Source organism: Lutjanus erythropterus, chromosome 8, assembly GCF_056507025.1.
Source record: "Lutjanus erythropterus isolate fLutEry1 chromosome 8, fLutEry1.hap2, whole genome shotgun sequence".
Taxonomy (NCBI): domain Eukaryota; kingdom Metazoa; phylum Chordata; class Actinopteri; order Lutjaniformes; family Lutjanidae; genus Lutjanus; species Lutjanus erythropterus.
Genome location: NC_139324.1, coordinates 13,092,243 through 13,104,766, shown reverse-complemented (window position 1 = coordinate 13,104,766; position 12,524 = coordinate 13,092,243). Strand labels below are relative to the sequence as shown.

The 12,524-nt window shown below is 42.8% G+C and overlaps 1 protein-coding gene across 2 annotated transcripts in view; it reads left to right on the top strand.

Annotated features, from left to right (window-relative positions):
- The window catches only part of efnb2a (ephrin-B2a), a 34,440-nt gene extending 28,914 nt beyond the window's left edge, over window positions 1–5,526 (top strand). For both annotated transcript variants that reach the window (XM_084724533.1, XM_084724532.1), the window contains one exon: window positions 1,452–5,526. In XM_084724533.1, coding sequence (XP_084580659.1) covers window positions 1,452–1,858 — 407 coding nt within the window. In that variant the 3' untranslated portion in view covers window positions 1,859–5,526. The remainder of the gene's footprint in view (window positions 1–1,451) is intronic.
- The last annotated feature ends 6,998 nt before the right edge of the window (window positions 5,527–12,524 follow it).

Here is a 12,524-nt window from a genome sequence, read left to right as displayed (position 1 = left end):
GGAAGGGTCTTTGCTTTGGGCTGCCTGCCATCCCATATATCCACTCCCCCTACCACAGCAACGGTACTGTCAGGCCCTCGGGAGAGCGGCGGCAGACAGGGAGACACGGTAATCCTGCCCGCCCAGGGACCACGCTCCCGTCCCGGGGAGAGCAGAACACACCGACCCCTGAGTGTTGGACGTGAACCAGAATGTCCATTGCTGGAAGACAAAGCACAGCTTGGCTTTCATAATTGATGTCTCATGATGACATCAAATATTTCTTTCTTATTTTCTTCCCTCTGGGGCTGTTAGTTAGAAAATGAAGTTACTTTTTATGTCTTTCAAAACGCAATTTATCTAAGTGCCGTTCGCCTGTATCTATCCCCGCCATTGTATCTGCTATCAGGCTGCGCTCGCCCTAGTTTCAAGGTTGCAGTCTTCACCGGCTGAATTTGAATAGCCACCGATCGAATGTGACCTTTATACAAAAGGCTTCTATAGGCAGGCTTCACTCTCAGCCTCCGTGCTGCTGGCCTGCTCCCTACACCTTCACTGTGACATGATGAAAAGATTGTAAGAAAAGAAAAGGGGAAGGCAGGAAAAGACACACTGCTAAAAACACTGCCTCTGCCTCCATGTCTTTCCTTTAGTGGCGTCATCATGCTTCATATGAGGTGTTTGAATCTGAGACCCCCTCCCCCCAAACCTCCCTGATATCAGAATCAGAATCCCATTAAATTGCCAGTTAGAAAATCATGTCGACTTTATGCCACGATTGGCCCCCAGATTTGAGTTTCTCTCGCAAGCTCATTTTTATTCTTGATGCAACTACTTCACTGAGTTTTTTCAAGAGCAACATGACAACATGAATGTCTTCGAGGAAAGTGCTGTCATCCTCATTTGGATGATGATCACATCTGTTATGGCAGGCTTTGCACTATGCCTGCTGTGGCCTTTTGGAGCCCTTTTACTTTCAGGCGTAGTCAGATGGTATGGCAACTGCCTTCATTAGATTTTTGAGTTTTGAATCAGACTCAAACTTTTAAGTTTTGAAAAAAAAAACAACTACAAATTTTAAAGTTTACAAATCCTACAATTAATGTTTTGTTCAGATAATTTTCTTTTCTTCTTTAGATAAACTTGAATCTTTGAATTTTAGGACAGTGAGCTGTGATTTGGGTTCTTGAAAATTAAATGGTTGCAAATGAAAATATTGAATTATCAACCATTATTTACTTTAAGTGAGTTCACTCAAATATTTTTGCAATGCAATTTTTGGGGGTTCTTAAACTCAAAGATTCAGGTTTGTCTAAAGAAAGAAGGTTTTTTTAGACAAACTTTAAACTTTGCCTCAACAAAACAACAAGTCTATTGAAGTGAGTTGCCTTAAACTTGTGAGTTTTCCCAACTTTTTCATCTTTAAAGTTGTCATTATACTCACCTCTGCTTCCCTCTTCTTCATCTCTCAGGTGTAGCATCGAGAGAAAGTGACGAAAATGACAACAACGGAAAGTCCTCCAGTGTCATCGGCTCTGAGGTAGCCATCTTCGTCGGCATTGCTTCAGGCAGTGTCATCTTCATCATTATCATCATCATGCTGGTCCTGCTGCTGCTCAAGTACAGGCGGCGGCACCGCAAGCACTCACCGCAGCACGCGGCCACGCTGTCTCTAAGCACCTTGGCCACACCTAAACGGAGCGGAGGCGGCGGGAACAATAACGGCTCGGAGCCCAGCGACATCATCATCCCGCTCAGGACTGCTGACAGCGTCTTCTGCCCGCACTACGAGAAGGTCAGCGGCGACTACGGCCACCCGGTCTACATAGTTCAGGAGATGCCGCCTCAGAGCCCGGCCAACATCTACTACAAAGTCTGAGGAGGAACATTTTAAAATGCTAGAGACGAACTGGAACACTCCCCGGGCAGAGCGGGTTTTTGGCTTCGCCTGGTGCCGTCGGCATGCCCGCAAACACTCTCGCTCTTTCTCTCTCTGTCTCTCTCACTCTGTCGACTCCTCCTCCTCTCCTCTGATGTTTTGTCACTAGTTTTTTCTTTCTCGAAGTTTTGCTGATACCTTGTCGCTCTGGTTTGGTCATGGTTGGCTCGGACGGGGTGGGCGGAGGGCTGGAGAGAAGGCCGCTAGCTGCTGCCACTGCTGCTGCTCTCTGGGGCTCTTGGGAAATAGAGAGGACGATCTCTTCTTTCCCCAGCGTTGCTCCCTGTTTTGTTTCGTGCACTGCGGCCAGCATTTTTTTTTAAATTTTTTTTATGGGAACTGTGTGTTGTGGGATCAGAAGGTTAGTTTTCTTTTTCGCAAATGGGACGGACAGACGGATGTATGGACTGAAGGTTTCCTGGCATGAGAGGAGGGGAAGGAATGTTTGGCCTCACCTTTAAGAGAGACTACTGCTTGGGGAAAAGAGAGGGAAAGAGACAAAAAAATGAGTGATGAGGAGAGGTAAAGGAGAATATGGGCTGACCATGAACTCACAAAAATGGCTGCCCTCCCTGGATGCTAACTAGCCAGAGAGACTCTGTGGATCTACCAGCTGGATGAGGAAACAGGAGAGAGAGAGATATCCTCTCTGGGACTTTCCTGACTGACTCACGGAGATCACCCATTCACCCTGCCACCCACATCCTCACCATCACATGTACACACATTCACCCACACACACAGACACACTGTCTCACCGGTCAATGTGAACTGTTTGGGTTTAAGTGTGGATTTCTCCTCATTCCCAGATATGTTTCAGCAAATCACTTCTCTCAGATGTTACTTGAAGGTTTTAAAGAAAAAAAAACTTTTTATTTGTGCTGTCAACATTTATTGATTTTTTGGTCATATTTGTTTTCATATCCTGGTTGTAGTTCAAATGCAGATTTCTTTTTCCTTTAGTGACATGTCATATTGTTTGTGACGCTCAAACACAAGTGACCCAGCAGTGGCTAGGCGTGGCGAGAACAGAAGGAGTGAGGATTTTTTTCAGTTTTGCGCCCTCTCGCCAGGGTACACGTCAGGGCTGCCCAGGTGGCTCCTGGGAAGAGTGGAGGACTTTCATATACATAGAGCAGCACTTTTAACCCCTTTTTTCTGGTCCCTCCACTCTTCACAGCAGTCAGAGAGAGAGACACAGTGATAGCGAGAGATGGGAGAGCAGCCGTATCCCGTCAGATTTAGTCACGAGCGCTCGCCTCAGCTTCTCTAGAACCTGGGCTTTTCACGTGGGCAGGTGTCAGGGGCAATAAGAAATCCAGTTCGCCTTACTGCCGTTCCTCGCATCAGGTGAAGAAGAGGCCCGAGATGTAGTTGAGGTTAGCATAGCTGGCTGAAACAGCTCTAGGTACTGTAATGTTTACCCCTAGGGGTCCAGTGATGATTAAGGGTGCCCTAAGGGCCCAAAATCACCGTGACCGGTGCTCTCCTATTCTTGTTAAAAAAAAAAAAAAAAGCACAGGGACATCTACTTACATTGTCACTGTTTCTCAATCTCCATTAGCATTTCCATATTGTGAGTTTTTCATTTACTTCTTTTTTTTTTTTTTTTACAAAATAGATGTACATTAAAAAAAAGGACATTACAAAGATGAAAATTAAAAAAATAAAATAAAAAGCAGAATTTATTTATGATAGACACATAGAGCACAGGTGTTGTCAGGCGGTATGGAGGAGAAGAAGTAATGTTAATATATTATGGTATAAGTGCACATTATGCAATCTAGGTTTTTGATTATTTGATATCTCTCGACCCACTGAGTCCCGTATATTCACGAGCTCTTCATGGGCTCAGTCCCGGGAAGGAGGACCAGGGGAGGGCAGCCTGGGCCCCGGCCCCCGGCTCCCGAGGGGAGTAGAGTTATCTGACCCAAAATAGCTCACATTGGTGTACACAAGGGCAGAGTAGCTGTGTCTCCCACACTCACTCAGTGTAGCATCTCCCAAAGGATATTTCCCATGAACACCCAGTGCCCCCGACTGTCCTCATACACACCCTTCATGTTCTCTGTGCATGTGTGTGTGCGTGTGTGCGTGTGTGCTTGTTGAGCAAGTCTATATTTCAGTGACTTCACATTCATTAATATCTTCGGCTTAGGATCATAATGGTGACTTAAGCCATCCCCCGAGCATGTATCAGCCCATCATCGACATTGTCATTTGTTCATAAAGAACATCAAATTTCACCGAAAAGCCAAGCCTTGTATGATCTGAGGTTTGTGCCTCTAAGAGGCTACAAAATCTGCAAATATGCAATTCTTATTTATTTTTTTAATCAATTCTGAGAAAAAAAAAACACCTATGGAAAGTGTTCTTAACCACTGAAAGATGTAACAACAAACAAATGACACAAAACTAGCAAAGTACGTCACACAAGCCTGCTGTTAGCTTTTGATTTCCTGCATTATTTCGAGTATTATTTGAACCTTTTTCTGTTTGAACCATGTGCCGTAGTACAAAGGTAAACTGTGAAAAACAAAACCATTCAGAAGCATATATATCACACCTGAACAGGTATTTAAAAAAAAGACAAAAAAAGACACATACAACACAGAAATGGCTGTTTAGTTGCTGTCTGTCTGCGGCAGAATATGACAATCTTTTTAGTTTCTTTCAATCTGGCGTCCTTTTCTTAGCTGCCACTCGCCTAACGCTCTCCCAACATTGACCAGGTTCGGCTCGACCTGTTCTGTTCAAAATGTCGTAGCGATGCTGTGAGAGTCTTAGCACACGGGCTAGGAGAAGCACCTCAGGCTAATGTAAAATGCCTTGCTCGTATGGTCAGCCCTTGGTCACTTGACTCAGTAATTTTGCACCGTACTTCTGTAGGTAAGAAACTGTAAATACATTAATGTTTGTATTGTATATGGATCCTGGGTTGTTACAATAGCCTTATTCACCTTTTTAGGAAAGTAAATGGAAAAAAAAGTGCAGAAAAAATGGAATACACTTCAGTAAAACAGAGCATACTACTTTTTTGGTAAATAGCTTATGTAAATATTGACCAGAACCCAATAAAAAACATTTTTTATAAACTCTTAAAGTAAGATGTTTTGTATAAAATTTGAATTTTTTGCTATGTATTTTAGCTAGCGCTCGATGGAAAGCCCGTGTCCTCCCCACTCCCTCCCCTTTTGCACTGTTTCCATGGTAATTTGGTTTAAAAAAAAATGAGAGAAAAGTTGCCAAACCGACTGCTGCATATTTGTGCCATAAGTGTGTACCATAAATATTTATTGAATTAGTTTTTTTTTTCTTTTCTTTTTTTGTTCTGTTAATGATTTAATTTCAGTCCAGTTTGTAAGTAACACAGTATTATATTTGCATTGTTTGTTTGTCTACCCCTGGTTTTCTTTAGTCATGTCATGGTTACCGGGTGGCTGTAGCCCTATTCTCCCCTTTCCTTGCAGTATGAGATGGCCAGGCTGTGAAAAATGGTTTTAACATACGAAAATTTAAAACAAGTTCAAAGTGAGGATAAATGACACACATTCCACCAGTCTGTTACAAACTGAAAATGTTTTTCAATAAAATGTTTTTCCTATGGACGCGCTGTCTGTCTGTGTTGCTTTGTTGCTCTGCTTTCATTCTGCATGAATAAGTAATGTCTGTTTTTTTATTGTTTCACACAACTTGACAGTAAAGGAGTTGATATGACGGTTTCATTTACTTATCTCAGATGCTATTCAACTCAGTGTAGAATCATTCCCAGGGACAGACTTCACTGGTTCAGTCCCAGTGTGGCCATACTGTCATTTACATGATATCTCACATATTTTCATAAAATATTTGAAATCACATTCGCATATGGAAAGTTTTCACTTTTATGAGAACTGAAAAAAGTAACCAGCAATCCAGCTAATTCTTTTTCAATTCAAAAAAATATACCACATGGTCAAAACATATATGGACACCCTCTCATCTCATCCCAAAAGCAAGGGCATGAATGTGTTGCTATAACAGGATCTAGTCTTTCCACCAGATGTTGAACCTCCTGCAGGGGTTTGCTCCCATTCAGCCACCAGAGCATTAGTGAGGTCCAACACTGATGCTGGGTGATAAGGTCTGGCTCACAGTCAGAGTTCCAGTTCATGCCTCAGGGTGTTGGATGGGGTTGAGATCAGGCCTTTTGTGCAGACCAGTCAAGTACGTCCACACCAAACTGCACCATTTAGAGCTGGCTTTAGGCATTGTTTTGTTTAAACAGTAGAGGGCCTTCCTCAAGCTGTCGCTGGAATTTTGATGCACAATCCAGTGGGAAGAGTGGGCAAGTTAACAACATAGATGAAACTAGAAGAGGTCACTCAGTAGAGAGCAGATCTCTGCCAGGCAACCAGAAAAGAATATTCAGATGTAACCCCTTTTCCTTTCATTTTATAATGTAATTATGAAAAACTTGTTTCATGAGATCAGAGTGACAGTTGACCACCAAAATATAATCAGTTCATCCTTGATTCTAATGGGTTGTTTGTGCCAAGTTTGAAGAACTTCCCTTAAGCCAATCACAGAGGTCCTTCATTATATCATACTGAATGTGCACAAAAAAAATGTGGCTGATCCGTCCTGTAGTATGTGAAATTAGCTGCAGCCAAACTCCAAGTCCATTGGACATGTAAACACTCACTCACAAGCTCTAAAACACGCACGTGATAGCATGATCCCCTCCAGGCTTACATCTGGTGGAGATAATGAAGCAAAACATAGATACTGACCAGGTCCTGACTAAGTCACCAGTCAGGGTCTTTGACACTTACCAGTCTTGTTTAGTTTGGTTGAACCGAACCCTGGAGCATTTACTTTAGTGTGGTTCATTTGGGATAGTGTGAATGTTGGACTTGTAATGTCCCCAGTTTGAGTCCACCTATGTTGCACATTATTCTCCATTTCCTGTCAGTCTATGAAAGAAAAGAAAAAAAAAATGCCCCAGGGTTTGGGTCCATGCAAAGCACAATTTAACACAGGATTTCCATTAAAAATATGTAGTCTCTAATACCAATGACATCATCATCAAATCATTTTAACAGACGTAATGATTGAAATTGTAAATTGATGTGGAAAATATGGAATACCCCTTTAAGGGAAACTAAGGGTAAACCATGCTCAGACGAAAAGAACTGGATGATGGTGTCCACGTAGTTTTCAGCATGTACTGTTCTACACAAGGGATGAATATAACCTTCCAGCACAGTGAGTACTGAGGACACAGAGTAGTGAAGGTGTGTCTGCTGTGTGTTGAATGGCCCACTCTCTGTTGATGTAATACGGAGCCAGTGATTAATGGATCCTGCTTCCTATCAGTGGGATGATGGCTGCTCTCTGAAACAGAACCAGCACAGGGCCGGTGAGTCAGTCTTGTTTTGTCAGCCAATATATCCAGGCAACTAGCCTGTACAACCAGCCTTTCTGCCAGTGAGTCAGGATGAGAACCTGCCAAAATACAGCCAGGCAGAGACACCGCCATCGCAGGCCAGACATCCCTTCCACTATAGCCTGCTAGTGCCAGTCAGCCAGCCACCAAATCAGCTCTTATAGCCCATCAGCTCGCCACCATAACTCTCTGTTCAGCCAAAGAGTCTGCAAGCCAGGATATCGAGCAACAGGCAAGATTATAGCTGTGACAGCCAAGCATCCAGTTAGCCAGCAGTCTTGGCCAAGTGCAGATTAGGGCGGTCAGAGTCTTGGCTTTATTTTAGCATCAACACTAGGTCACTGGGTCTGTATTTGCTTTCTGAAAAAGACAGAACCACTGAATGTGATATTAAAACCCCGGAACAAAGTTGGAAGTATCAGACAATCTGAAGAGGTGTTTTCAGAATAGCATTCATCCGTGGCAGACTCAGGCTGTCTGAGGGGCAGGGGCAAAAAAATTAAAAGGGCACCAGCAATAAGCAGTGGGGCACCAGCATGCAGAAAGTCATGATGCACCGTATTTCACATTTTGTCCACTGGAAGGGCATCCTAGAGGGCACTTTATCATGTTTTCTTGCATAGGAGGCCACACTAGACAGCACTTTAGCTTCTTTTTTCCACTTGAACGGCACCCTAGGAAGGCACTTTATCATGCTTTCTCCACTTGAAGGGCACTCTAGAGGGCACTTATAATGTTTACTCTGGTTTAAGGGCATCCTAGAGGGCACTTTCTCATGTTTTCTCCACTTGAAAGCCACACTAGAGGGCACTTTTTTGTGTATCACGGGCAATCACCACCCTGCCACCCCCTCTGAGTACACCAGTGGTATTCTTGAACTTAGCTTTTAGGCCATACCACTCTCCTTTTCTGTTTGCAGCTAACGTGGTTGTAATCAACGTAGGAAGATAGGGATGGGCACAATCTCCATGATTTTATGTTATGAATACATTGAACCTTGAACCTTGTGCCATCCAAAAACAGCCACAAGGAGCCAACAAATAACAGAAACACCTGACAGTATAATGTAATCCCACACAACAGCACCCCTCTACAGAGTTATTACTGTACACATGAGAGAGGTTTCAGCCTTTTCATCTAACTCTCAACAAGAAAGAAAATGAAGTGCATTTCACAAAATGTTGAAGTATTCCTGTCAGCCTTGTGTAGTCTCCTCAACATCTGCACTGCATTGGTGGATTACTGCATTGCAGGTTTTCCTGTTACTTTGGTGACCCCAGTATTTGACAATCAGCGCCTCGAAACTGAGCCCATGACTGTAAAAAGCTACCTTGTTAGTCTTTAGAGAAGAATTATGGCTCAAACCTGCAGTTAAAATTTCCTAATGGAGCACAAAACCTCAGAGTTGAAAAGTACTCACCATCTTTGTTTTCCCTTCTTTTTCATCATTATCTCATACCGTCCCATTCTTTGCCACATCCGTGGTGAGTATTAAAGATATTAAAGCCACTGGCTATATATTCATCATTTCTAACCACATTGTCTTCACAGCCCTCTGTTTATGAGGCTGCAGCTGAAAATGAAAATATCTTCACGGTGCTGGAGCTCAGCTCTTGACTGTTTATCAGGGAAAAAAAGTGCCTGGGAAGCCAAGATGAAAAAGAAAAGCAGGAAACAAAAAGAGAAAACAAATTGTGAGCCTCCCATCGCTCGCTCTCTCACGGTGGTCCGTCATCTCCTTGCATCTCGCTCACACACTTTGATGAGGAAGAGGGGAGGGAGGGAGAGGAGGGAGGAAATTTTCTGATGTTTTTCCTATTTAACGTTTCCGTTTTATCTGCCTCGCTTTCATGCCTTGGACCGCGGAGTGCTGTTGAGAGGCGACGAGGCGTTGCGGGTGTTTAATGGGTTTTTCGTTTTGAGGAGGCTGAAGAGTTTATCGTCGGGGAGTAGTCAGGTTTTTAGGCCCTTAACCTCTCTCCACGTGTCTGCAATTGAACATTGTTCAGAATCCGAGGGCCAGTGTCTTAAATGCCCAGGAGGGTCCTGCGTCAATGTTGATTATGTCTTTGTTAGGAAGACGACTGCTGGGACTTCGGTTTGAATTGTTTTAGTAGCTTAAAATCTCTCTGGAGGTGTGGACCTGTGTGTGTTGACATACTGCATATATTTTGTGTTTCTGGGTTTTAAAGTAGGAAAAACAACTAAAAAATCTGCACTCTTTGCATACTAACATTACAACTAAAAATATGGACTCATTTAAACCTCTGGAGAAAATTCCTGTGTGATCCGGGATGCACACTGCATTTGATCTTCCTCTGAAACATTCGCAGGCAGAGAGAAGCAACAAGAGACACAGTGGACCAGCTCTGCTGAGCAAAATAATGGCTCAGTCATGCATACAGTTGTGTCAGGTGGCTGTGGAATTTTATCCTTGTTTCTGATATGTGGAGGTAGTGAACAAATAAGCCACAAGAATGCATCAACATATTACATTAAGAGGATAATCTACACAGAAACTCTGACATATGCAGCCATACAAAGTGCAATATTACAGTCAGATTCTGTCTCTGCATTTAACCCATGGTCTTGGCAGCAGTGGGCAGATGCAGTGCAGTGGTCAGGGACCAGCCATAGTTCTAAGTCGGCACCTTGTACCCCCGGTGCTGGCGAGGTTTGACTCGGCACGTCAGCCCGACACAGCAGGAATCTGCATCTCCTTCACAACAGGGTTAACCATTTGAAGTTGTGTCCCTTAACTGAAGATGAGCTTAGCTCAAGTCGAGCAGCATTAAAAACACTTTGTTTTCTATCAGTTTTTCCCTGTTCGTCAGCGGTAACATAACATGTTTTATACAGCTGAAAATTAACATGAAACTGCAAAATAAGGCAGATATCTGAAAGTACAAACTGTCACAAGAGGGAAACTAAGCTTCAAAACACAGAGATTCAGTCAGAAGCTACTGAAGTACTGAGAGCAGAACACACAAAAACACCTTTCTGCTCTCCTGCACACAAGAGTTCACTCTTGCAACACAGTCTTGTTTGAGAGGGAGGGGTACTGACAGGAAAACTGATCTAGCATACATGTTTTTGATGGTGGAGGAAACCAGTAAACATGGAGGAAACCCAGTACAAAGCATGGAGAGAACGTGCAACCTCCACAAATTAAGGTAAAGCCCATATCAAGATCCGAATCCATGATTCTGTAGATCCACCCTGCTACTGCAGTGACATCCTCTTAAAACAGGTAACATTGGGAAGGATTCACCATACAGAACAGCACAGTCCACAAAGAGAAGGAACAATCACAAGTAGCTTGAAGAAGGACTGATGAAAACAGTTGGCATCTCTCATGCTGCATTTATTGATTTTTGGAAACTTGAGGTCAGCTCACCAAGCTGCTGAAAAGGCAATGCTGACAATATCATCATCACCATATCAAGTTGTGAAGATAAATTCACACTTTACACATCCAGCAGATCCAGAGCAACATCAGCATTTGTCTTGTATTGTGTTTGTGTCAGTTGCTTTTTACTCTCATGATTTCCACCAACTCCTGAGGGAAATGCCTGTCTCTTCAGCTGTTAAATTCTCCAAAATGTTCAACAGCTAGTCTCTAACTTTATCTGGTGTATGGGTAGTGTACAGTGAGTTTATCTGAGCTTTTTCACTGAAAACAGTCTTCTCCTACAGCTAGAAACCAAGTTAATGAAAGCAGCAATATTGCAAAATTAGAGGACCGCACATATGATGACTCATAAGACAGCAGGTATTAAAGCTGCTACAAGCAAGTTTTTCCTGGTCTTGAAACTGCCTCAATTTAATACTGTTGATTCTATATGACCTATATATGCAAATTGTTGTTAATTGCTCTCAGTGCCTGCCAGTCTTTGTGAAATCAGATTAAACAAGCCTGTGTTTACATTTTCCCAGGCAAAGTGACAGTGACTAGCATTTTAGCACGCAGTTAAAAAAAGAAACAGGAGGAGATTTTCATTTACACAGTTTTGTTTTTGATTTTATATTTTGTGGTTATTATGGTGGAAACACTACCACATTTGTCCACAGGGGCCTCTGATATGAACAAAATATCAAAGTTCCTTGTAGTAGCTGTAAATGATTTAATAATGTTTTGTCACGGGTCCAGGTTTGTTCACACCAGAAATGCGCCACTCCAGAGTTCAGCTGACGGGGTTCCAAGACCTTCAGCTGTTCGGTCCGCGCCATAGTTTCCACTTACACCAACTAAAATGAACCTCTACCAAGCCGTTCCAGGTTATAGTTCATCTGGAGTAAACAAAGTTGGTGTGAACCCACCCTTATGAAGCACTATGATCCATAAATTCCAAACAGGGAGTTTCAGTTTCAGTATACAGTGCTGGACCATAACAAACTCACTGTTGTTACTAATGAACGTCTGGGTGGTGACATCGTTGACATGCCACCGAGATTTGTAAATACAGCCAACACCTTTAGCTAATCGGCCAGCAGCCCAACCACACATGTACACACACTGCTCAAAAATGTGTTTCCATTCCCTGCATGGAGAGCCTCCCTCACCTGTTGCTCCGCTTGGGTGTTGTACAGCCAGCCAGCTCCACCTCTTTCCTTTGTGTAGATGAATGGAAGGTGTTAGCATCTGTGGCTCACAGTGTTACGTGTAGAAAAAAGGAACAAAAGAAAAAGCTTTTAATCCCTTCACCATGCCTCTTCAACTGGCTTTACCTCTTCCCAGCCTGTATTTTCTTTTTTCTCCCTGTTGCTCCCACGTTTCCTTTTCTGTAATTTCGACCACACAGCCCAAAATTATCGTCTGTCATCTAGTCTCAGAGTTAGTCATGGAATCTGAATGTCACATGTGTCTGACACAATGAAACTCTATGAAAAGGAGCACTCCCAGATTTCCTTAGTAATTTGATTGTGATAACAGTAAACCGTGTGACTGTCCCTTACTGTCATGGATAAATATGTCTTATGCACTGACTCATACCCTTACTGTTTCATCTGCTCACGCACATTTTTTTTCAGATTTCGTGTATATGTTATCATTTAATTGTTCAACATTGATTTGCTGAAATTCATTCACAAAAATGTCGTAAAAATAAAAATCAGAGATCCCTATGAGATGAGTCACTACACATTAAGGGGGCTTTAACATCAGGGTGCAATTGAAAA